The sequence below is a fragment of the Balearica regulorum genome, chromosome 4 (assembly GCF_011004875.1).
Source record: "Balearica regulorum gibbericeps isolate bBalReg1 chromosome 4, bBalReg1.pri, whole genome shotgun sequence".
NCBI lineage: Eukaryota > Metazoa > Chordata > Aves > Gruiformes > Gruidae > Balearica > Balearica regulorum.
Genome location: NC_046187.1, coordinates 51,997,197 through 52,023,406, shown reverse-complemented (window position 1 = coordinate 52,023,406; position 26,210 = coordinate 51,997,197). Strand labels below are relative to the sequence as shown.

General features: G+C 42.9%; 1 protein-coding gene across 1 annotated transcript in view; it reads right to left on the bottom strand.

The window, feature by feature from the left end:
* Positions 1-770: 770 nt before the first annotated feature.
* KDR (kinase insert domain receptor) overlaps positions 771-26,210 on the bottom strand; it is a 31,483-nt gene continuing 6,043 nt past the window's right edge. Inside the window, exons 8-30 of the mRNA XM_075752149.1 lie at positions 25,309-25,420; positions 25,052-25,215; positions 24,083-24,239; positions 22,860-22,980; positions 22,208-22,316; positions 21,187-21,531; positions 20,060-20,206; positions 19,779-19,910; positions 17,999-18,105; positions 17,469-17,604; positions 17,103-17,207; positions 15,770-15,883; positions 14,459-14,547; positions 12,766-12,922; positions 11,262-11,362; positions 9,792-9,914; positions 9,545-9,656; positions 9,062-9,161; positions 8,840-8,945; positions 6,819-6,970; positions 3,425-3,521; positions 3,218-3,306; positions 771-2,367 (exon numbers count right to left, since the gene is read on the bottom strand). Coding sequence (XP_075608264.1) covers positions 2,148-2,367; positions 3,218-3,306; positions 3,425-3,521; positions 6,819-6,970; positions 8,840-8,945; positions 9,062-9,161; positions 9,545-9,656; positions 9,792-9,914; positions 11,262-11,362; positions 12,766-12,922; positions 14,459-14,547; positions 15,770-15,883; positions 17,103-17,207; positions 17,469-17,604; positions 17,999-18,105; positions 19,779-19,910; positions 20,060-20,206; positions 21,187-21,531; positions 22,208-22,316; positions 22,860-22,980; positions 24,083-24,239; positions 25,052-25,215; positions 25,309-25,420 — 3,095 coding nt within the window. The 3' untranslated portion in view covers positions 771-2,147. The remainder of the gene's footprint in view (positions 2,368-3,217; positions 3,307-3,424; positions 3,522-6,818; positions 6,971-8,839; positions 8,946-9,061; positions 9,162-9,544; positions 9,657-9,791; positions 9,915-11,261; positions 11,363-12,765; positions 12,923-14,458; positions 14,548-15,769; positions 15,884-17,102; positions 17,208-17,468; positions 17,605-17,998; positions 18,106-19,778; positions 19,911-20,059; positions 20,207-21,186; positions 21,532-22,207; positions 22,317-22,859; positions 22,981-24,082; positions 24,240-25,051; positions 25,216-25,308; positions 25,421-26,210) is intronic.

Genomic DNA, 26,210 nt, shown 5'->3' with positions numbered 1-26,210 from the left:
ATAAAGAGAAGTGAATTAAAGTCTGAACTTTGTGGTTTAACTTCCCTGGCACTTTGTTTAGCATAAGCCATTAGGATACTTTGAGTCCTGATCACCCAACAGTGGCCAGCCTTGCAGAGAGAACGAAGGCTACGCAGTGCAGAAGAGAAGGTCAAAAAGTGGACAACTGAGTGAAAAGGTGGGAGCTTTAAGTACAGATTTAAAATAAAGGAAGACGTAGCTACACAAAAGCAGGGACAACATTTCTGCTGTAAGAAGCGAGATGGACGAAACACAAGTGGGAAAAGATGAATACGGCTTTAAGGGAAACTGCTACTCCTGAGGCAAAAGCCACAATACAATTAGATCAACCATTCCCTAACTGAACATAATAAAGTCATTCAGAGCGGATTCAGTCTGTACAAGCAGTCTATTCCTCTGATAATTTCTCTAAACGCACTTATTGCCAGCCACTAAAAATCACTGAAGTTTCTTTACTATAGGTACCCAAAGAAATGTTCATAGCCCTGTACAATGGTATAAATAACTAGATTAATTAATTGCAACTTGAAATAAGTAGCACTTGATAAACTTCCCTGTCAATAGACAGGATACAGGAAAATACACGCAAGAAAAGCAAACAGATCTACTTATAGCCCCCACCTCTAAATTTCCAGTCCCTTTTAATGAAGTGAAAAGTTTTAGCTATTAAAAATGTTGTGACCCTTGTAATGCTACAGAAGACCGATACAAAAAGTGAATAGTACAATATCCATTATATAATATATATATTTATATTTTAATATATTACATTTATTTCTACATAAAGAGGCTATAAATACTGTATATGCCTTATATTCATGGTTCCCAGCATTTGACATTATAGTAAGTACAAACAAACAAAAAAATTATAAAAATACAAAAAAGGTCTCAGTAGAAATAGCTTTACATTTTCAAAATCTTGTAGCCTGCATTGTGTCTATCAATAGAGCTCTGGGACTACAAGAGCACAGGTAAGAAGTTGTCCAACAATTAGTCACAATCTCACCACTCAGAGGAGATCAGAGCTGCCATGAAACCTGTCACGTATTCCCAAGACTACATAACCGAGATCTCTGCCAGTGCAAACAGACCTGGAGTTTGCAAATTGAAGGAGTCAGACCTACATCTGAGGCAGGGGGGGATCAGATGAGAAGGTAGGGTGCCCTTAGTGTGCCCCATCAGGACCACAGGACTCCCTACAGTCCTAAGGTAGATATTACATTGCCCTTCTACCTGTTGTAGAGGCTGCCCCAGTGGTGATTCAAAGCAGGGGGCATTTTCTGCAGCCGTTTCAGGCTAGCTCAGAAGCAGGGAGGTGCCTGGCATGGGCCAAGGGTGCCGGGGAGAATGGGGGGCAGACCCACCCCGAGGCCACCGAAGCATGAAGCGTGCCCCCGGCACTCATGTCCCACCACTTGGCTCGGCGCTCTGCCTCCTCCCTACTAACCAACCTCACCAGGCAAGTCTTCCAAGGAAATGCAGCTCATGAGGTCTGGTACAGCAACTTTTTTTTCTCCGCCAAGGACAGAGACCATCGCCCCCACCTATATTTAGCCCAGCCTATGTTTAGTCTCAGGCCGTCGGTGAGTGCCAGAGCCTTGAGCTGGAGGTTCCTTTTTTTGTTTGTGGAGGTGCAAGCAGGGGATAACTCTGAGAAACAAGAAGCCAGTGCCGTGCTGTTTCCTTCCTGGAGTCCAGCCGCAAGGGGAAAACCAAAAAAAAAACCCCCAAAAAACCAAACAAAAAAAAGAGCAGGGCTGTGCCGTTATTTCGTACAAGTAGAAACAGTTAAGTTGAACGTGGTGCTGCTGCCTGCATTGGGCAGACGCTCGGCATGTCACCAGGGTCCCAAAGGCCACCACAATGCCTCTGCCATCAGGTCGGCACAGCACCCATACACTGCGGTCGGGGCTTTGCACCCTCAGCCACCAGCGTCTCTCGAGGAAAGCGCCCTGCAGCCTGGCACGGCGCAGTTTTGCTGCCAGATGCTTCTGCATCCTTTTCAGGAAAAATAAATGTCTTGTCTTAGTCTCACGGATGCCGTCTTTCTACACGTCAAACCTGAATACCACCAGCTCAGGCAAGGAAGGCACATTCCGGGGGGACGCGGAGCCGCCGGTTTTGCCTTAGAGCGGCGGGGAGGCGAGCGGCACGGCGCTGTCGTAGGCGAGCCCGTGGGCACGGCAGAGCGGGGGCGAAGCCTCCCGGGCACACAAGAGTTCAGTCTCCTCGCTGGAGTAAATGGTGGTGTCCATGTCATCCGAGTGGTACCCGGACTGGTACCCGCTCGTCTGGTTGGAGGCTTCGGACATGACGGACTCGTTGCTCTTGCTGGGCACCAGCGTGCTGCAAAAAACAAGCAGAAACAGGACTGAGAGAGCTGTGAAGGCTGTTTCTGGGGGGGGCAGGTGGGCAATTCCTGCCAGCTGCTGCTTTCCGTTACAGCAACAACCAAAGCAAAATGGTGCACTTAGCAAAACTAGCTTCAAGCCTTTTTAAACATGCATTTGACTCTAAGGTGAAATCTTTTTATACGCCCTAACTTCACTAACACATGCAAAAGTTATTTAATTTTATGATGGTACAAGGAGTTAGATTGCAACTGCAGATGAAACAGGGAAAAAACTTTGAGAGGCTTCACACATTTCAGCCATGGTGCAATCATAACTGCAGTATTTCTTTGTTTGCACTGAAGCTGTCCTGGAAAAAATAATTCCTGAGAAGCTCTCAGGGAGCATATGTGGGGTTTCAGCTCCATGAATGCCAGTGTTCTTCCTGTGAACTGCACAATGAAACCCCTGTACAATGCTCTGAAAATACACTCAGGTACATCCTGAAAACTCAGGAGTCAGCTTTAGAAAAAAAGAAAGAAGAAAAAAAAAGAAAGAGCTCTTTGTCATTGCAGATAGGCCTTCACAAATACATTCAATTGTGTGCACCAGCTCAGTTCCTTCAAGGGGTGGTTGATGCTTGTGCAGCTGACAAACGCAAGTCCTTTGGCTGGTGCTTCCAACAGCTGCATTACCTCTCCTCCATGGTACCAAATGTAGATGCACAAGTGCACAAGTTTTCTCTGTGTTTTTAAAAATACAGTAAGAAAAGATTTTGTCTTCTAAAAAATCTTATAAACCAATCAGTCTTCTGACGCACTGCAAGAAAAGGTCATATTGAATCCTATGTGCAGCCTGAGCCTTACCTAAAAGGTATTTTCACTTGTTTATCACTCTCCTCCAGTGTCTTCAGCTCTTCAGATGCAAGAACCATCCCACTATCTGTCTGGTTTTCCTGCAAAGGCGTTAGAAATGCATTAAATGGAAAGGGAATACAAAAAAAACCCCAAACCAAAAACATGGAAAAAGACATCAACAGAAGGAAAAGACATACAAACAACAGACAAACTCACCTCCTGAACAACTTTTACAGTGGTTACCAATGGGACATCTTCAAATGTTTTCACACTCACAGGCCGGCTTTTTCTTTTGCTACCTTGTCGGTACTGACTGAAAAGAAATCAAAACAAAACAAGTTTTGCATCCATTATCCACAACTTGGCTGCAAACAGCACAATGATATCAGAATCCTTTTATCTCTCTACAGAGAAGTTAATCCTTTTGTCAAAACATATTATGCAAACCTCAAAATATCCATTTATTGAAAAGGATGAACCACCTAGAAAGTGGCATGTCTCTGACCTTCTGCTCCTGACAGCCTCGATCTCTGAGCAAATTCTAAGAAATGGCTTTGAGAAAACAGCTCCTTTCCTTAGTTATACTGGAGGGCTTCACTTCCTGCAAGCTTTGCTTAGAAGTATAATAAACAGAGGAGCCTGGAGCACAGACATATGTCTCTTCCTTTGGACTGCACTTCTGAGACCCCTGGCTGGACCTACGACAACAACAGCAGACTCAGCAGACTGCTGCCCTTAAACCACGGGGATCAGGACAGGGAGTGCTACATGTCTCTTGAAGGCTCTTCTCCAAAAGAAGCCCTCTGGTCAGGATGACATCCATAAAAAATATTGGACAAAAAAAAAAAATTACTTTCATGTAGGTACTAATACAGCAAACAAACCAGCTCAGCTTTCTAAGTGGATACGGAATAAAATGGATGTTGTCCTAGTTAAACAGGACAAATTTATGTTCCTAACAACTAATGAAGAAAAAGCCATGGAGTTGGAAGAGAAGCCTGTATCCACCTGAAGCACAAAACTGGAGGCAATTAAGAGCCTCATTCACTCCATTTCCCAGCTTTGAGTCTAGCTATGCTGTGTCCTGCCTATCTTCAACAGACATTTATTTAAACTGGTAGGGATTTTACAAGTTCCCTGTGTAGCCTGCTCAGGTGCTCAATCACACTTTAGAATGTGATTCTAATATTTCAAATATTAAACCCAAGTATTTGCTGCAAATAAATTTTTTCCTATTGCTGGGGACACAGAATAATTAATTCGAGCAACATTTCATACACTGAAAACTGTTACCATGTTCCCTCTCCATCTTCTCTCTCTAGACCTAACAAAATCAGGTTCCCCGTGTGCTTGCATTTAACTGTCCACACAGGCACGGAATTGCACGGCCAGGACTACAGTTACCAGGGTGGAGAGGACTGGGAATCGCAGCCTCTCGATCTGAACGACCTCCCAGGTATGGCAGTCCTGCTTCTGCTCAGCCCAGACAAGAGTCAGCCTGTGTTTTCCACGGGGGCTACGATGAGTGAGATCCTCCTGGTTAAGCCAAGCTACTGTGCAAACCGGACTAGAAATAGCGTGCAGGCAGAGAGAGGCCACACGTGGAGTGTGGCTCCTGCCCGGTGGTGGTGAGGGCTCAGCTGGCGTCCTGACAGTATTTCCTGACATGTGTTTGCATTTTGTAATAGACTGACCCCCAAAAAGGGCCAAAAATGCCCTACAGAGAATCAAAGTCCATCTTTCCTGCTACCCACCAGACCAATTATTCTCTCTCTCTCTCTCAAAAAAATAGGAAACTTAGATTGGTTTGACTTGATTTTTTCTTGACAAATCCATGCTGGCCAATTTTAATTACTTCACTTTCCCATAGACATTTACCATTATTTATCTGATCGCTATTCCAGGACCATTCCTAGGATTCAAGTTAACCTAATTTCAGAGTTACCCCTTTTCTGTTCTTTCTAAAAACAGGCATTATCTTTACACTTTCTTAAATTTTTTTTTTACTTCACCTGGCTGTTCTTAATGACAATCTTTCAAGGTTCAGAAAATGCTTATCTATTTCCTAAGCCAAATATGGCAGATATTAGGAGGTCCTACTGATTTTAATTTACCTCAGCAATCTAAATATTCTTTAATTTTCTCTGTGTTTTCCCCATGCTTGCTTCTCCTCCTCCAACTTTGACTTAGAGATTGTATTTATCAGCATCTCCTCATAGCTAGTACTTTTGTGAAGATGGAAGGAGACATTACTGAACAGATCAATCTTTTTCCACTACATGTACAGCAAGATCCATGCCTACAAAATCATTCAGCTACCAGAACAGAAGAATAAAGCCCCTAAACATGTCTTAAGCTCCCCACTTTGCCTCTCTTAGCATGGTTTCCACAAGTGCTTTCTCGCAACCCTGTCACACTGTAAGTCAAGAGAAAAGAGGTTCAAAGTCTTTTGAAAAAGTTGATGGAGAGGTTTTACTTCTGTTCATAACAGGAAGTGTGGACCGGGAAAAGCCATATAGGAAGTACTAGAAGTGGAAAATAAGTGTGATTTTTTTCAGTGTTAAATCATGCTTTTGTGCCTGTTAAATATTTATATTTTAGACTGCCCCACTACTAAAACATGGGGTTGAGAGTTCAGCTCTAGGACCATAAGTTCAACTGAAGTGCAAAATGCGCTGTGCCTACCTAGTCTTCTCCAGGACCACATAAAAATGCGATCCTGTAGTACCCAAAATCATTGGGAACTTTCTTTGTCTTTGGTGGATATATCACAAGCAGTGAGGGAGAGGGCTCCGCTTTGTGGAAACCATGTGAAAACTGCCAGCAAAGTCCACCTCTGCTCTGATGGTTGGATCCATCTCCTATCCTTCTCCTTCTTCTGAGATTGCAGGAAGCACCCCAGGGCTCCCAGCATCTAAGTGGCTGAATTTGATCTTGGGCATCACTGGATGAGAAAATACCTTTCTCCCTTACATCCTGCGCCCAAGGTCCTCACAGTGTCCAACATAAACTCTGCTTAATTGCATTACAACAAAGTCCTCACTGGAGGAGTCACCTCTGCCACAATACACCGCACGATCTACCACTATCGGTCCATCGTGGATGCCCCAGCAGCCCACCAGAAGCAAGCAGTAGACAAAATCCAGTGACAACACTATTTAGGCTGCACTCCCCTTGGCTATCAATTCATGATCTATTTACCAACATTTCACATTAGGAGGGGAAATGTCAGGGTAGTTATTAATGACAGATCTATTACTATTAATATTGTAGGCAGCTGCAATAGGGAGTGTGAACACAACTGAGTTGGATCGGTAAAACTTTGTATTTGTTCTGGTTCTTAAAAACTAAATAACAAATACTTTTGTGCTTTTTGAGTGAGAATATTAAATCTTGAAAGGGTAGTAAAAACCCCCAAAACATTCCCTAGCATTTGGGGAGGTAAGAAACTAGTTTTTGCCTGCAAAAACTCCACAGATTCATTCTTATCCCTATGGAGGAGGTTAAATATGGACCAGGCAGCTGAAGTCTCTTCCTTTCATTTTCCCTGCCCCCAGCATGAACAAAACCTGCCCAGAGGCCCCAGTAGGATGTCCACCATATAAAATACCTAATTCCTGCTGTGTTGTCATAATGGAATTTAGGATCACAGACTTCCTCTTCCTCCCTACAGGAAGCAGGTGAAGTTGGGAGAGAGAGACCCGAATCCTCTTCCATATTCAGTGATACTGACAAAGGAAGGACAACGTAGTCTTTACCATCCTGTGGAATGCAGTGAAAAAATATGAAAATGAAATAAGGCTACAGAGATACACAGATATAAACAGCTACACACACGTACATGGAGAATGCATCAGTCCAACAGAGCCACCTTGGCTGTTTTATTAAATTATGAGCATTATACCACCTTCACAGGAGCAGCTTCATTAACAGAAGGAAACTTAGTAAGAGTTACTGCCAAGTAGTTTTCAATAAAAAATATCAGATTTATATATGACATACCATAACATAATGCATAAACTGAACAACTTCTTGATGTCTTTGAAATAAAACATTTAAATTTTAGTAACATTTGAATTGCAATGACACAAAGAACACGATCCTGAGGGGAAAAAATAACCTTAAACTGAAAGTGAGATTGCGTTAGACTACAGCATAAGAATCATAAAGCCTAAATTAAGTATAAGAATTAAATTAAAAAAGAATGAAATGGAGATAGCAAAAAAGGAAGTTTTCTGTCAATACTTTGGCATATAACTTGATGTGAACAACAGCAGCAACATTTAAAAAAATTTCTTCCACTTTTTTACATTTCTGCTCTAAGGTATGAAGAGAAAAAATGGATTATGCATCCTTCAGTATTGCATACATATTTATAGCCCCATAAGAAATAATTTTGTAGATTCCTCCTTTTCTCAATTTTTTTTTGCATTTATCCCTTTTGGACTACAATATGACACATGTATAATTAGCTATTAGTTATCAGACAGTAAATCATGTTTGTCTTTTATAGTCACAGTACACTACAGTTTATGACAAGACAGTCTAAATCATTAGCAATCCAACCATATTAAGTTATGGGCAAACATGCATAAAGTATGTTCTGAACATACAAGCAAACAAGTTTTTTACTGTGAGAGTGATCAAGCACTGGCACAGGTTGCCCAGAGAGGCTGTGGAGTCTCCATCCTTGGAGATAATAAAAAACCACCTGGACATAGTCCCGGGCAACTGGCTCTAGGTGCTTGGATCAATGATTTCCAGAGATCCCTTCCAACCTCAGCCAGTCTATGATTCTGTGATACCCAAGATTCAAGCTGGTCTGTAGGAACGTGAACAAATTCTATTCTTTCTGAGTTTTGGTATGCACAGAAGACACAAGACTTTGGAAGGACAGGTAATTCCCATCACTACCAATAGGTCAGAAAGGGATAACTAGTCTAATAGGAGAGCATGTGGCAAAATCCAGCTTCCTTCATTCGAGTGGTCACATCTATTGCCCTGGCCTTGCCCACATTTGTGGTGCATGAAGAGGAAGCCAGAAGAGGGAGAACCCAGGAGGGAGGGAGGCCCTTGTACCCCACCTGGAAGCAGTGGGTTCTCTTACCACAGTGCCTGTACATTGGACAAGTCTTAATGCAGTTATCTGCATGGAGCTGCTGACAGGCAGTGAAATGCCCGCATCCTTGTCTTCCAGAAGAGTCATTAAAAACACTGCATCCCACATCCTCACATATGCTAAGATATCTATCTTTGGCACAGTAAGATCAACAGGAGCTACCTGCCGAAATGCCCCTGCAGTACGCAGAGAAATTGGCAGCAGAGTGGGGAATTGAGCCTGTGCCAACAACTCCCCAGCAAGGCAGCTGAGTAACCACAGCAGTGGTGTGACGGGAAGCCCTTGCTGGCTGGGCAAGGTGGCCATAACAGACCTCTGCAATCTTTCCCCTCCCAAGTCATTCTCCTCTGCAAGTTTCCCCAAGTGCCGGTCAGTAACAGGAGTGGTGGAAGAAGCCCAGGTTCCCTGATGGCTCCAGTGGACAGTACCTGGCTGTGGGATTTCATAGTGGCTGGCAGGACAGGCAGGGTTCAGCTGGTGGTTTTAGCAATCAAAGAATACATTTCATGTACCTGACGGACGTTGGCTTGCAGTAAATTCCCCAGGTGCTCCACCAGCTCTGAAAAAGTTGGTCTCTGCTTAGGATCTCCGTGCCAGCAATCCAGCATTGTTTGGTACCTAAAAGGACAAAGCCCATTAAAATATCAGCATAAAGAAAACAGCATCTATTGGTTGCTCAAGCACCTGCTATTATTGAGGGGGAAATGCGGGCAGCTGAAAGAACAGTTTCTCACATTTCTGGTGTTGTATAGTCTGGTGCTCTCATTCTCGTTCCTTCTTTCAGTCTTCTGCAAAATTCCTCATCAATTTTCACTCCAGGGTATGGCGATGCGCCTAAAATGAGAACAATGGTAATTTTAACGCATTAGACTCTTAAATTCTAGGATTAATTTTCAAACAAATAACTCGCTATGGCCTCGGTTAATAAGGTAATTCAGTATATTTAGATGTGCAAACAATTTATATTTCTGATGGCAACAGCAACTGATTGAGTAAATGAGGCACATAATCACATACTGAAATTGCATGAAAAAGCATTTCAAGTCCATGTTCCTACATTTGCGTTTTTAAGGAAATTTGAATATTTTACTTTGATGGGGAAAATAAACAGGAAATTTTCAAGAGGTAAAAAAAAAAAAGAGGATCCAAGAACACTGTTTTCTGCAGACTCTGTTGTTTAAAATTCAAGATGGCTCAATAAAACCTAAGTGACTCACCTAATGAAAATATTTCCCACAGCAGAACTCCAAAGGACCATACATCACTCTGAATGGTATATACTCTATCAAAAATGGTTTCTGGTGCCATCCATTTTAGGGGTAGTCTGGCCTAAAAGCATTTCCGTAAACAAAAAGGTATCACAGTTTAGCAAAACACTGAGTTTCCACAAACCCATTTAAGGTGAAAAAAAAAGGACTCCCGCTTCATATTAATTCTCTCTCAAATAGAGAATCTGAAACTTACATCTCCTTTCCTGACGTAATCTGGGTCTTTGTAGATGTCTCGAGCCAAGCCAAAATCACAGATTTTGACCACGTTATTGTCTGACAAGAGGATATTACGAGCAGCCAGGTCCCTGTGGATGCACTGCAAAGAGAAGTAAACAACTTCATATGCTGCCTGTCGTCACAGCTCCGTCCATGGGGCTGATCACTTTCACATATGTGCTCTCCTACCCTCAAAGGCCAGATAATTCTTAAAACCTTTTAAGAAAAAGAAACCTCAGCATCAACAGTTACTGATTTTAAGTGCTTTTTTGATGGTCACAACTGATTTGGCTCAGGGAGACCTGTGTTCCCAAGTCCAAACATACATCTGTTTATCCACTACGCAGAGAGGGCCTTTGAAGTTAGCTAATTAATTATCCAAAGAAGCTGACACAAAACAGGTTCAGATCTGATTACCTTTAGATTTACTTAGGTTCACTCAAATCTGTGTACTCCACTCTCTCTCTGAAAAAGATACCACACTAAAACACCGATTTGATTCCAATACAAACGAATCTCGACTACAGTCAGAAAAGTGCATGCATTTACCTATGCAGAATGACAGCTTAGCCAACAACCCAAAGACTTCAAAACTCAAGCCTCAATAGCTTGAAGTAAAAAAGCCAAGCTCTGAAAGTGGCTGCACATTTGCTTCTAGTATGGCCTAGAAATACAGATCCTGGAAAGACATCCTTTCACATATACACACCAACCAGGATGTATAAAATGTAGACAAATTTATGTTTTTAGAAAAGACTCTGAAGTCTGCTCTTGAATGCCTAGCCTGCACTCTAGAGCAGTGTTATATTCCCTGCTTCTATCTCCTTTTCCCATTTCTAAGTACCTTTTGTTTCTACACAACTGCAGGCAATTCCTTGCTCTTGCTGGAATTTACATCCTTTGAAACATGTACTATACCTACTTAGGATCAAACCACAGAAAAGCACTTCTCGAAGGCCAAAATGCAGGTGAGGTACTATTGACTGCCAGGGTGTGTTCGGCGAGAGACTCTCCAAGGAATGATCCATGAAGTTTCATAAGTGAGCATCATCTCTTCTCACACTGCCCTTCCAATCCCACTGCACAAGCTGCAGGCAACTCCTCAGAGCACACTTCTTTACTCTAGTTTAGCTCTGGTTACCAGGGATTTTTCCCTAATTCCTTTAATAGTCCTCATAAGTCAGCTGCTCTCCTCCAACTACTTAATCATTCTTCTATGAATCAGTGACCCATAAGCCTTATACAGATCACTAACATTTGTGTCAATAAATGCATGGGCTGTTTCACTCTGTAGCATTAATGATTCGCTTATGTCTTAGGGCAAAAAGAAAATGTTGCGGATGACTGCTAGTCCAAAGATGAACGTGCTGTTTCCTTCTATAGACCTACAGCACTACTTCCTACAGTCAAATAAATAACATGCCACTCTTCCTGAGAAGTTCCTTACTTTGCGTGAAGCCAAGAACTCCATTCCTCTCGCCACCTGGAAGCTGTAACAGATGAGGTCCTCCATGGTCAAAGGGTTCTTGCAAAGGTCTTCAGGACCAGCTGCAAAGAATCAGATGACAGTCAAATACACCCTTTGTCACTGATTTCACCCATAACTGCTTCTTAGCTAGAAGTCCATCTTAACCTTATGCCACATTGAACTGGAAGAGCAAACCGAGCCCTTTTCTGGCTGTATAATTATCACTACCAAGCCATTTTACACCAAACTAGTCCTGTGTAAAATAAACTTTGAGATGATGGGTTATAGCCCAGGCCTCCTTGCTTATTTCCAGAGTTCCCACCAGTGGAAAGATTTGCAAAACAATCCCAAAAGAAAAACAACCAAAACTCAGCTCACAAGTTCCTAGGACAGGAAAGGCTTGCTGTGGTTTCAGCAGATGAATTTGGAAACCGATGAGAGGGAGGCCCCACCTAGTCCTTATGGGGAAAGAATATACCATGGGGAGACAGACTTGAATTTGGCAAAAAGTCCTGTTAATTTATGGTAGAAGAAGCCTAACTTCATCCTCTGGTGACCTGCAGGAATAATGTACTCAAGTATCCAACAAAGACACCTAGGCATTTAGTTCCTGCTGAAATAAACAACTCAATGACTTTGCTCAGCTCTTGATTTTAAGAAGAAATCTACCAAGAACTACAACACCAGAGAGGTATGAAAAGGACCAAAACAGTGTGGAAATGCATAAAGCGCATGCCTGTCACTACCTATTAGGATCGCATTGAAACTGCAAGATCATCCTCCCTGATAATAAACTGATGCTTTTCTTTGCATTAAATGATTTTTAGTGGAAGTCGAGGTACAGGCAGTTGAGCTACAGCCTCCCTTCTGACCTATCTGATCCCACTGCTTGCTGAAATCAGCTGTCTCTGAAAAATGTTGGCAGCAGTGAGCACTCTGTGCTGTCTCTGCCAAAGGAGAATATGGCAAATGCATCAGTGAAACTGCTGCAGAGGGTATGTATATCCAGGGGAGGCTTTGAAGGAGTGGATAATTCAGGTTTCCTGTTCCTGACAGATCACCTGCGCGGAGGGAAGGGAAATCAACCTCTCTGTTAATAAGCAGTGAAGCAGATGGTGTTTCACGATATTTAACTTCTGGGTAAACATTGAGGAAATTCAGTGAGCATCCTGCCACATCTGCTTCTGCACTGCCTTCGGAGTTTGCGCTCTGTGATTTTCCCTGAAGACACTGGGACATTAAATAGATGGATCTCTAAAAGGCATTGCACTAAAATACCGTTTCCAGAGAGGACATCATCTGGGATTGGGCTGAGGGGTTTGGGATGCTGAACTAGATGATCCATAGTTTGGGAACTTTGGCCATCCAGGAAATACCTCATGCACAGCTTTGAGGGAGCTTTGGAAATCACACGGTGCCCAATGTCTCTCATCAGCCCCCACCAATGACAGCTGTTCCAACACCAGGAGAAGACATATCCTACCGTCCTCCTCTTCCACGTCACTCAGGGACCGCTCCTCTACAAAGCCAGAGCTTGCTGAGCTCTGGCTGCTCGTGATGCTGTCCAACCGTCGCTTCAGGTCCATGGAGACATCACCAACATAGTTGTCCTTCCCCTGCCGAAACCTGGCAGTTTTGGTCTAGAAATGTGAGGGAAGGGTGGGAGAAGTCAGAATCAGAAAGCTTGCCAGAAGCTTCCTCAGGAGAGGCAATGACAGTGCTCAGGGTCACCACTGAAGGCAAGGAGGACAGCCCAGCACTGGCAGGACCAACTGCTTGGCTCCACACTGAGGAGCCAGCCTTCTCACCCCCGGGTGCCCACCACTTGTGAAGCATGCGTGGATGCTGCCAAACCCCCTCTCATAATCTCGAGCCTCTCCGTACTGCTACAGCTTTACCTCCTGCTGCTGCAAAGACCCTTCTGCTAAACCTCTACCTTGGCCAAAACCCTAGCAGCCCTCAAAATCCAATTTATTTCCTTCTTCCCCTAAGACACCAAATGCCTCTAGGGAGGATGCCAGCTCCACAAGCTTCCTCCACCATGTTTCCATTTTCTCCTGCTTCAGTTTGGTGACTTTTCTCCTCTGGAAGGGTTGTTTTTTTCCGTTGCCGATTCCCATCCCCACCGCTTGTGAAAGCAAGGGTCAGCACCCTTGTGAAACCCTGCCTCTTCCTTCAAGGCCTCTCAGATATTTGTTTATCCTTTTTACCTCACAAGAGGATGCAGCGAGTTGCCTTTGCCAATATAAAATAGTAAACAATGACTGCAAGGATAAAGAAAAATAACCCCCTGGAGAACTGACAAGCAATTTGAAGAAGTTCTTATCTAAACACGGCAGCTGCAGGAAGACTGAAGATCAGGTCTACCAGCGTGGCAGAGCACAGCCCAGGGGCCTCTCTCCTGGCTGTGGCTAAAAAGGGTAGGGTCCTGGGCATGATGCTCCGTGCTGAGTACCCACAGCCATGCTCTTCATCTGGCAATCTGACCCTTCGAGGGAATGGATCCTCCCAATCCGCTCCAGAAATCAGACCCCCTCACAGAGGCGACCCAAAATGAGTTTGAAAATGCCAATCTCCATCCCTTCTCCTTTCAAACTGGGGTGCAAAGAGGGGCTGTTGTGATGGGAACTCGCCTTTGCAAAGAACTTGGGAGGTGAAAAGCTGAACATAAACTCATGAGATACATCACTTGTACAAAATGATTAACAGCAAAAAAAAAAAGTATAGCCTGGTTCAGCAATGAGCCAAGGGGACAGCAGAAGGGATCATCACGTGACAGAAGATACCTACAGATATCTGATGGATATATACACTAAGCAGGGAATGCAGTTATTTAAGGTGGTCTGGAGCTTAACTAAGAAAGGAAAAAATTCAGGCTGATAATCAGAAAAAACTTCCTGACAGATACGGCCAAGTGTAGAATAATCTGCCAAGGGAAATAGTGGAAGCCCAGTTCCTTTGCACATTTTAAGCTAACAATAACAAAAGAGCTGCATTGCAGGGGCCACGGGAAAGACTGGATGACCTCTTATGTCTTTGCCATCTCTCATTCCCATGAGAAGTACTAGATATTCAGCGTCCCCAAGGATTGCCACTACAGTCGGCACTAGAAACAGAAACATTGCGTGTGGAAAAAACCCACCGAATCAAACATGCTGTTAACCTTGACTCCTTACCTTGTATGGGACAAATTCACTCCTCTTGCTCCGTAGGTAAGCTGACAGATTTCCAAACTTGCAATATTCCACAATCACCATGAGTGGGCCTGTGTAACACATAAAGCAATTCCTTAGAAAGACCATTTATATCCCACCTTATCTCTAATTTGTGGCTAGAAATACATACATTTCAAAAAGCATTCTACTACCCAGAGGTTTTTAAAAATATGAGTAATAAAAAAAATAAATCTAATAAAAGTAGGGAAATTATTCCTTTTCTGCTGTATAACGAGGGAAAAGAAAGCACATTTGAAAATCACAGGCCTAATGTCATATGGGAAAATGTATAGTGGTGTGCTTATACTTAAAGTGCCAATAACTGCCTAAGCTAATTGACAGTGTAAGGATGCGACACACATAGTTGAATGAACTTCAGTGCAATTAACCACTCATCTGCAATAAAGTACACACATGATTATTCACGCATTTTTGTGCGGGCAGTTTAAGTCCTAAAATCTTAAACCAGGAATCTTGGTTTCAGACATAGATGCCTTAATATACAGTCCAAATGTGGTATTTCATGCTCAAATTGCCTCATATAGGCATATGCTGCAATGATAAATTTCCATCCTAGGTTCCAGATACTGGCCATGTCTATTTTATTATGGAATAAACAAGGAAAGAAATATTTATGGATTATGTTTCCTTCAACTACTGCACTTCTGTCATGGAACTTTACAAATTAAATTCTGATCCCACCATAAGCCAACAAGTCAGCTTCCCTGAAAAATTATTACTGAGTTACTTTACACTGAATTTCTTCCAAATTAGCGTGCAGTGCTGGATCTGTTAAACAAAACATCTGTCGCCGATTATAAAGTAAAATAGGTTCATCCACCCAGAGCTGGACTCCAAATTGCAATCTCCCCTCCTACACACACACAGAGGCACCCACAGCCCATCCAAAGTCAGGGAGGCAAGTCGCAGCTTGCAATTGCACTGTAGCCAGTGACAAGAATAAGACCAACTTGTTAAATCTGGTACTAGACTTAGACCCAAAGTCTGTTAAAGGTTAGGCATCCATTATAAAAGTGGATCTGAGGTACAGAAAAGCAGTGATAGAACTAAGGGATGGAGCTGGATGTAGAACTCAGGGCTTTTGAGCCCTTATTCCACCTCTGGATCCGCTCACTCTTATCAGAACGCATTTTAAAAAAAAGAAGACCATTTCTTCCAGACCTTAATTTTGGAACTCAATTTTCTATGCAGCAGAAAAGGCAGAAATAGGGTTTTCATTAGCACCTTTCCACGCACTGAGAAGTTACTCACCTCCTGGCTTTGTGCAGGCTCCAAGTAAATTGACAACGTTGAGGTGATGGCCAATATGAATGAGGATCTTCAGCTCTGACATAAGTGCTCTGTGCTCACTATGGGTTGCACCCTCTGCAGAGGTAAAACCACACAGATCAGGAGGATCATACACAAAAAGGTTTTCCACTCCTCTTATTTTTCCATCCAATCTAGTGAGAAGTCTTGTTGGTTGGTAGCCTGGATCAGCTATGCTGCAGGACACTGATGAAAGCTAGGCACATGCATGACAGGGTTGGTTTTGCTTTGTTTTTAAACATTTTCCAAAGTTTGACAGGGGCAGTACATCAGAACAGGGACACAAACAACCCAGACTAGCAAACACCTTCTTTCCTACAGACCTTTTGAGCAGTTTGTACTCTACCATTTGACCCTCCCAGCCAAGAAGAGCTAGAAACACTGTGACGTAGCCTTTGCTGGGGTCCACGCTAAGGGTCCACCGGGTCCACAGAGTGGGGGAGACAGGGCATGGGCCAAACATGCCTGACTCTGCAGCCTCACCAAAAGCCTGGAGACATGGCTGGTGTCCTCATCCCGCACGGAGAGACGGGGAAGAGGAAAAAGCTGAAGCACTGGGGAGCGAGGGGTGGAGGAGCAGCTCTCTGCAGGCTGCCTGAGCACTAGGAAGCCGGAGGGACAGGGCTTTCTAATTTTTACTGTCATTGCTGCACTCATCCAATTGCAACGAGTCTGCAACAGGTCTTGCCTGTGCTTGTGACTACTCACACTGTACTGTCAGAAATTCTCTGGCTTTCCCATCCTTCCTCCAGTACACCACGGGGTGGGATACAGCCCCTGGCTACTGGGAGCCCCATTTTGCTGCCCCAGGTACCTCCTCCTCAGGAACAGTCTGTCTGGGAACCACAGCTTTCAACTTTCCTGTGGCGAATGCGAGGCACTATAATATGATTTACAGTGAGGAGAAAGCTGTTCAAAACTATTACTCATTTTGGAGCGTGCCTAAGCCATTGTCTGAGACGTGCAGAAAGCTCCCTACCAGGGTGCATAAGGCAAAAATGGACACATGCAAATTGCTTGCAGGAGCAAGTTTATATTCTGAACCTGAGTAGATCTATAAAGCAATGGCTAAGAAACCACAGCTGCATTGCTCTGATTATCGATGAGGTAAAGGCAGGTACTTTCCCTAATCATTGCTTCATGACACCAACTGCTAAGTTAAATTTGTATACATCATTGGTACAAACTTTATGATTATTTTCTATTTACTGATTATAGGGTAGGCAATTATCCCTATATTTTGTATTCAAGGTGAAGTTTTAGTCATCATTTTTACCTTTAAGCATTTTGACTGCCACAGTTTTGCAGGTAGCAGTTTTGTCGATCCCAAACGCGTCTGCTTCTATGACCTGGCCAAAAGCTCCACGCCCAAGAGGTTTACCTTGAAGTGAGAAGATGAACAAACTCCGATTTATTTGCCTGGCACAGTGAGCAAAAGATGCAGAATAAACATCAACTCTAAACTGAATTTATGTATCAGACATCAACAGAGGGCTGATAATGGGGAAAGGATGCCTTGTATCAGAAAGCCCACCTGGGGGTCCTGCATCAGGGCAGCCCCGCGGCAAACCAGGACCTGAAACACCCCCCTGGCACAGACCTGGCTCAGCACCACTAAATGGCTCATGTGATGAAGACACACCTAGCTTTAGCCGGTCTCTGGGAAACTCCCACTTGCTGGCATCATACGGGAGCCGTTCGCAGTGCTCATCTATAGGGACTTCATCAGGATCCATGATGATAGACAAGTAGCCAGTCTTCATGTCCCCTCCGTTGGCCTGGAAAATGGTATTAGTTGTAGTTGCACAGATTTTTTGCTGGCAATGTACAGGCAAAGTGCCATTTTCTCACTTTGTAGTGTTTCGCTAGTTCCCAGGCTACCATTTCCATACACCATGTCATCGTGAGTGTGATCATCATTAATTACTTGCACTTTTTTTTTTTTTAATAAACAAAACCAGCTGAAACATTTTTTTTCTTGCGAGGGCTTGTTCAATTAAAAACAAATTTCTGTGCCCCCAGTTCCAGGCAAGAATGTTATGGCATGGAGAGAAAAAATGTGTCTGTTGATTTAAGAACAATGGAAAGAAACAACACAAAAGGCCTGAAGTCAGCTCTCATTTGTCATGCAAGACCAGTGCTGATAGGACAGTACAAGAATTTTTTCATTACCCGCTTAACGGTCCGGAGGATGATTACAAGAAGCAACCAGAAGAACATGGCAATGACTGCAGTGCCAACAAGGATAATGAGCTCCAGATTTGTTTTCTCTTCAGCGCCTGGGAAGAAATAAATGAATATCTGAGTGATAGTTGGAAGCATATTGGTTTTGTTCATTCATTAAAGTAGAGAATGGAGGTCCTTGTTCTGAAGGTTCGTTTTAAAAGTGCAACATGGAGCAAGGAAACGAAAGCAAAATAAAACAAAAAGCTTGGGGGTTTATGTTGGAATATTATGCTTAGTTTCGTGCTGTTTTACACATCACCCATTTTCTTAGTACCAGCCTTGTTCCAAGGACAGTATCTGGACCTTTGGCAAATATAAAAAAAAAGTAAAATCTCACATTTTAAAAAGAAATCATTGTTTTAGAACGTCAAAATGAATGAATCTTTCTCCAGAAACTGAAAAAAACCCCCATCATATAGTAAATAAAGTGCTGTGAGAATGACCCAGAGAACAATCTCTCTCTTGTCTCTTTACATGCTTCAGCTGGGGCACGAAAAAACGTCATTCTACAAGAACACATGAAAATAAGGTCTTATTTACAAGATCCCTTTTCCAGTAAAATAGTCTCCAGCAGATACCACTTGAACATCTATTAATGTGCAGGAACAGCTCTCTTCTTCAACTTCCGTTCACAACATCACGCTCCTGTATTTCTTCTCTCGCACCATGCAGATTTTCCTACACAGTAGCACACTCCATTGCATGACCCCAATGAGCTGCACTATAAATTTCTTGGAGTGAAACAGTATGTCCTACACAGATTTCCAACTTTTACAGACATGCCCCAGCCATATTTACCACATCAGCTGAAATCTACATTGATGTCAGCTGCAGATAATTTCCACCCCATGTAAACATATTACCCAACATCTTAATATCCTAATGGGCCCTATAAGAATAACAGGATACTGCTTTAATTACCTTAACGGAACAGCTCGGACAATTACCCTGACTTACAAGACAGAGGTCTGTGAAGGATTCAGTGACATTCTGCAAATGTACTAATATCAAGGGCACGAAGTTTTTAGTTCGAGGCTTCTCATTGCAACTCTTGGTGGAAAGTCCATCACAGTTCCAGCTACTCAGACTGCAGACTAACCTATTGCAAGGATTTTATTCTTTATTATTGCAAATTGCATTTTGGTGTGCCACAATAGGACTGGAACAAGTGAGAGACAGGTCTCACAAACTCTACTTTCAGAGCTTGGTTGGCTAAGGCTGGAGTCCCCTAACCGAAAACTGCTACCTGTTCGAATCAGTGAAATGGGATGGCAATCACAACAGACTGCACAAAGTCTTCACCCTGTTTTTCTTAGATGCTGTGACAGCAATGACATAGTTTTAAAAATTACAAGTGTTAAAAAACATAGTATGACTATTATGTTACCAAGACAATAGAGATGCCCCAGGATATCTGCAGGTTTAGATAGGCTCTGTTGTACAGGTTTACCTGTCATGTAGACTGGCAGAGTTTTCTTTGCAACCACAACCAGATTTAGCTTTTGTTGAAAAGCACTAAACAACACAGTGGAAAAGAAAGCATCAGCCTGAACAACTGGGATTACAATGGCTATGACAGCACCCAATTTGAGCTTGACAGGAATGGTCAGGACTTTTTGCAAATCTCATGGTGTACTTTCAGATCTCCAACCAGGATAGCCTATATATTTTCCTTTTAGTGATTATAAAGATTTCATGCACAATCTGGAAAGAAGCTAACACTAACCTTCCACTGAAAAAAAAGCCACTGCTTTTCTGCATCCGAGGACGTTGCAGGCAAGGCAGGTGTATAGCCCTCCATCTTCTTTCCTCACTCGACGTATGGTTAGTGTTTTGTTTCCATCCTTCAAAACAATACCTGGAAAAAATTGTGATTTTTAGTTCTGCTATTTTTATGCTACTTTGTGTTAAAAATTCAAAATGAAACTTTTCATGGTGAAAATCAGCAGTTCCATGAAAGAAAGCCCTTAAGTTACAGAAAATTCATAGTAAAGGACTAATCCTCACCCGAATCTTCAATAAGGGTTTCATTATTTTTAAACCACATGATGTTTGGAGGAGGAATGCCATTCGCTGTGCATGACACTTCTATGGTTTCACCAATGTTTGTTGTTTGATTTTCCAGGTTTCCTATGAGTGTGGGTGCCATGGGCTCTGTTGCAAAAATAAGGCAAAATTACTGACATTTAAGAAAACATCCATCTTTGCAGTAGTAGCACTTAATGACATTCTACATGCATGACCCAGTAGTGAAGTCTCAAATCCTTGTATAACACCAACAGCCACAGCGTTCCTGTTAAGATCATAACTAAACTGCCACATGATATGAAAAAAAATATAACAGCCAAGAAAGTTTTAAGAGTATTGATGTAACCTGCTTTAGACTGTTTAATTTGTAACTGCTCAGGCTGCTGAGGGGAGAGGGAATAAATGAGAAATGGCTTCCCTCGCATTTCTATTTCCAGAGTCATTATGAGAAGTCTGGTACTGCTGGTCCATCAGATGTTCATTCATGACAGCCCATCAACATGTGTAGGTGTTTTCTTGGATTGGCACCACAGCTGCCTAACCAGCCTAGACATCAAGGCCCAAAAGCCAAGTCAGCTCTATTTGTGTGAAAAGCTGATTGATTATTAGCTCGCATTGCTTGTGCCTGAATACCAGCATCATTTCATGACAGTTTTAAGTTATAGACATCACCTCAAACTCAAGATTCAGTGACACAAAGCAGAAGCATTAATGCTACGAATACACACGTGCATATAAAGCTACAGGGAAAAACGTGTTTTGAAAAGTAAAATATAGAAGTTATTGAGCTAAACACATGCCGTTGTTTGTGCAAAAGCCAGGCTCATCTCCTTGCACAGCACAGTGGCTCGGTCAGTGTTTCCTCACTGGTACTGATGAAATGGTAAGTGCCTGCTGCCCAGACAAGCCCCAGACCTGCATTCAGCAGCCACTAATGTGTACAATTAACAAGCCCTTTATTTACAACAAATGGTCTAAATCTGTTTAAAAAACTGAGTGTGCTATTAAGCCAAGGCATGCAAAACCTGAAGATACCAAAACCTGATACTACTGCAGTTATTTTCATACGCAATCACCTATTTTGGTTCACAGTAAGAGATTCACACCTTGGACAGTGAGGTGCTTCACCAGGCAATGCTGTGTTTTAGCTTTTTTGTCCTGAGCAATGCAAACGTAGTCCCCTCCATCCTGGAGGGAGATGTTATGGAGGATGAGCTCTAAGGTGACATTTTCGCCATTGGTATTTGAGACTGTTTCATTCAGCTTCTGGAGAGCATTGAGGTTCTTGCAAACGGGCATGGGCAGCCCTCCAAAGGGAGTCTGTGAAGCATGAGCACTGAGTTTGTACCACGATAGCTTCTCAAAGGTGAATTTGTCTGCCGTGCATTGCAAGGACATGTTATCCTTCTCCGTGAGCTGATTCCGAGGCTGGAGATTAATTTCAAGACCTCCTGAAAGTTAAAAAAATAAATTCCTATTAGGTTGTACATTTTGTTGCCAACAGTAACTTGAAAAAGTCATTTTTTAAATATAGCTTTATCCTCATCTTGGCCAGCTGTAAATAAGGAAACAAACCACTGAAAAATCAGTCAATTAATCATTTATGTAAAGAGTACAATCTCATTAAAAACAATACATTTAAAATGGATCAAAGAAAGGCCTGTGTAATGAATATAGTTCCTCTTACTGTAGAAACTTTTGACAATCTAAGATGATTCTTAGCATTATCTTGTGGTTAATTTTTAGATTTGGATTAAAATGTTATTTCAGTATGTGAATATGGGGACTAATTTTCAAGAAGACAGAAGCTATTTGCCACTGTTTTTGAAAATGTTAGTCTTAGCTTTTACACTACATCTTTACTCATTTTGTGACAGTACCATAATTTCTCCGTAGCTCTTTTAAGTGACTGCAAAAGCCCACGAGCAATCATTCTCAGGACAACATTCTGAAGCCAGCAGAAATAATCACTTGACTGAAGTTAGGTGGTGACTTTAAAGGCTGCATTAGGAAAACCTTAGGTAAACCTAAAATCCTGAAGGGTACAGCGTGAAGCACCTATCATTAGCGAAGCAGATGAAATATAACATTAATTTAATATGGCTGTCCTCAACAGGGTATACTTACTGGTCACATGAAAGGAGATAACTCTCTCACTTGACCCTGCTCTGTTCGTAGCCATACATCTATATAGAGCAGATACATTGGCTGCCTGAATCACAAGGGTGCTCACAGTCTGCAAAAGAACAATCAAGCAAATTCATACCATGTCAGTGCTAAAGTACGTATGTGAGCCTTATCACCCCAACAGCTCAGCAAAGTGCTCTGCAGGTATCTGCACAACGAAAAATCCCTCCAAAGCACAAATCCATGGCACAGCAGGAGCACAGTCCCCTCCTGACTTTAACATTTTTTTCCTTAAGTGTGTAACAATCAGGCAAAAGAAAACAAGAAAAAGCAGCCTGCCAGAAGGCAGACTTCAATGTATGTGTTAACAAATGCTGCACCCACAACTTTTTCTGCTCTTCAGTCTCTCCAGCTTCTCCCTGTTACAGATAATTGGCAAGATTGACTTGTCTAACTTCACACTGTGTCTAAAGGACTTGAAAGTGTCTACCTCTGCCTATTGGCTTCAGTAGAAGCTTGCACAACTAGCAAGTAGATCCCCTTGTTTAATGATAGGTGAAAAGAGTCTCATCTCTAGCGATCTATTTCCAGATGGGTAGACTACTGAACAGGGCTAATCATCCCCAACCAACAGAAAAGAAAATCTGCTCACCTTTGTTTTCCCAGCAATAGTAACGACTCGGTGCTTAATTTCAACCTGATTCCCACCCTTTCTCTCCGAGATCACTTTCCATTTCCTACATGCATACGGATTGGCTCCTGAGCGAACTTTCCTGAGAAGTAGAGACATATGCATTACATAAGGCAAATATTCATCTTTCAAGAGAGTGCTTTTCTGTTCTCTTTATAATATGCAGATATTTATCTACAAATCAGATGCATCGCTGGCCACAGCCTGCATATGGGAGGGAAGAGTATGTTTCTGGAATCATTTCTGTTAAATTGCACCCTATAACCTTCTGAGACCTCTGTGCTCTGTAAAATAAGGAACCCCCAAGCCTAAAGGTGGATTTCCTAATTAATCTGCCTGTGTCAGCTCAATCAGGATGCTTGGAGGGAAGCAGCTATTCTGGGAACAAACCTCCATTCATAAATGGATGATTCAAGTTAATTTAGTTCAAAGGAAGACAGAGAGACATAGAAATCACTGAACTCCCTACAAGAATTTCTTGAGGACAGTAGCCATTGTGTAGGAAGCAACCAGGCACCAAAGGAAGAAACTAGTGGAAATCATTTTAAAAACAACAACAGGAAAGAAGAACGCCTTTTTTTTTTTTCCGGCTTCTTTTTTTTTTTTTTAAGAGGAAATCTGGGCTTATGGCAGGCCCAGATAAGGGAAGCTGTGTGAATCTCAGTCAGGCACTCTCTCTATCATTCCCCAACATCAATCAGTGCACTTCCTCCTGAGATACACTTTCACACAGATAAAGAGCACCGTCACACTCAGCACTTGAGTGTAAGGAAAAAAACACCACAAGGCTCCGTAATTAGCATAAACAGCAAATTTCCTCTGTTTGGGATAGAGTTTTGGGCGTGCAGCCCACAGGGAGATCTGAGGGGAGGGCACGCAGATAGCTGCATTCGAAACCCCACGCAAGCCAAGATGCCCTTCAAGAAGGCACGACGGCAACATGCAGGCGCTACCGGCTCCTCGCTGCGGGTGGCCCTTGCCTCTCCCAACAACAATGACCTCAGCAGAGCCTGCCTGCAACGATCTGCCTGTTAAGTACAACAATATTTTCTTCCTTGGTCATTGGGCTTGTGCTCAGTAATGAGCCTGGACAAGGGATGCACCCAAAAAAACCCCAACCCTAACCCAAACATTCCCTCAAGAGCTACGTAAGCCGCAGAAGACGGCAAGGGGTTAGCACTCACTGGGGGCTGAAAGTGCACTCCTCCTCGAGCTGCCAGTGCCAGAGGATGGTGGCTGGTGGTGGGACAGCATAGACGGTGCAGGTGAGAGACTGTGTGGAGCCGTATTTGTAGGAGTCAACAGGGGCCAGCAGCGCATTCTCGCCAATCTGAGGTGGGACTGGAGGAGAGAGCACCAGGTTACACCTCCCGCTAACAGCTCCCCAACAGCACTGCCTACACGTGTTAGACCCACAGTGATTAATTCACACCATGCCCCATGTCCGAGTGCAATGCAGAGCATCTCCAAGGATGCACTGCGAAGAGGTGAACCTGCCCAATACCTTAAAGATCACGTCCTCAAGATGCAATGCTTAGTATCTCTTATAAAATCTCCCTTCATTACCCCCTGGTTTTAAATACAGACCTCGAATTCCCATTGCCATCCCCAGCCATTAAATGCATACTATTTCCCAGCCCTGATCCCACTGCATGTAGCCTCGCTGCCCTTTCCAAGACCTGCTGCCTCCAAAGCATGGGCGCTAGGCTGTTTCCTGGGGAGCAGAGAGGAGGAGGGTTGCACAGGGCAGGGCAGAAGAGGAGGGACAGCCAGCACAGGGCAGGAAGGATGGGCGAGGTGGGATGGGGCCAGGATGGAGAGGGGTGGGGGAGGACTCTGGCAGCACAGCCAGCAAGGAGGGCAGGAAAAGAGCAGGATGCAAAAGCAAAGAAATAATATACAGAAAACAACAACAAAAAACCCCCCACAGAAAGTATCATCACAACAACACCAGGAGCTTGCAGCCTCTCGACCAGCACATCCTGGAGCCAGGAGACATGGGCCACCTCTGCCCTCCCTGGGCTGAGGTTCAAGTGCTCTCCTCCCAGCCACCATCCCTAGTCTTCATAGCTCCGGGATGAATTTAATCATAAGAATGGCAATACCCGAAATCCACACGTGAAAGAAAGGCATCCCTTTGGTACGCCACTTACCATTCACAAGCAGGGTGAATGTATGTCTCTTCTGCATCTTGTTAGTAGGGTTTGTAAGAACAACAGTGTAATTCCCAGCGTCCTTTTCAGTTGCTTCAGTGATGACTAAGGTGTAGCCAAGTTTAACTGTATGATTTGCATTGATGGCTCTTCCATTTTTATACCTAAAGAAAATATAGAGCGCTTTGAATACTTTAGAGATTTATCTTGACTAAGAATAGCTCAGTTTTTCAAACACGTTGTGTCCCGATTCTTACCATTTCACCTCTGGTGGAGGATATCCTTTAAACTTGACAGGAATTTTAATTGTATCGCCTAACCTTGTCTCAACCACATTCTCCATTCTCTCCAGGTGAATAAAAGGACTTTCTGCAAAAAATTAAATGAAATTGTCTTTCCACATGGACAAAAACGTAAGTGGTCTCCATTTGGGTTAGCACTTAACAGTAGATGACAAATAGAGTACAGTGACAGGATACCACTGGTAAAGCACAGTTGGCTCCAAACTGGAGAGAGCTGGTGGGTTCTGGGCCCACCATGAAAACCCAGCCCTTTCCCTCACACAGAGGAGCGGACCAGTTTCCCCATCGGGGAACTCTGGAAAGCAGAGACAAGACTCAGCTCTCAGGACAGTCTGCCAACTGTCATACCTATATACAGAAATGAATAAATAAATATCATAAAAGTGGCTTGATCTACTCATTCCAGGAAATAATAGTATTCAAAACTACAATGTGATAAAGTTAGATACTTTCAGGCTCTTCTTAAGTATGTATTTGAACCATTGCAGACACAGAATACTTTGAAATTATTTACATTATATTATAAGTTATAAACCTGCATTCAGACTAAGACAGCGATTAGCCTTTTGGCTAAGATTTAGGATGGTATCAACTTAATATCTGGTACACTCACTATAGCACACTATCTGGTTTTGCATCTTGGAGAGAAACAGAAAGAACCCAGCAGAAAATTGAGAAAATCTTGAATTACTGTGCCACATAATAAGTTTGAATGTTAAAAAAAAAAAAAAGCCATTAATATTCTGGCTTCTGAAATCAGACCTGAGGAAAACCAGTCTCCTTGAAAATATAAAATCCTTTGTCTGACTCAGTGATTAAAAACGGGCCATTCTCATGCCGGCATTTTTTTTCTAGAA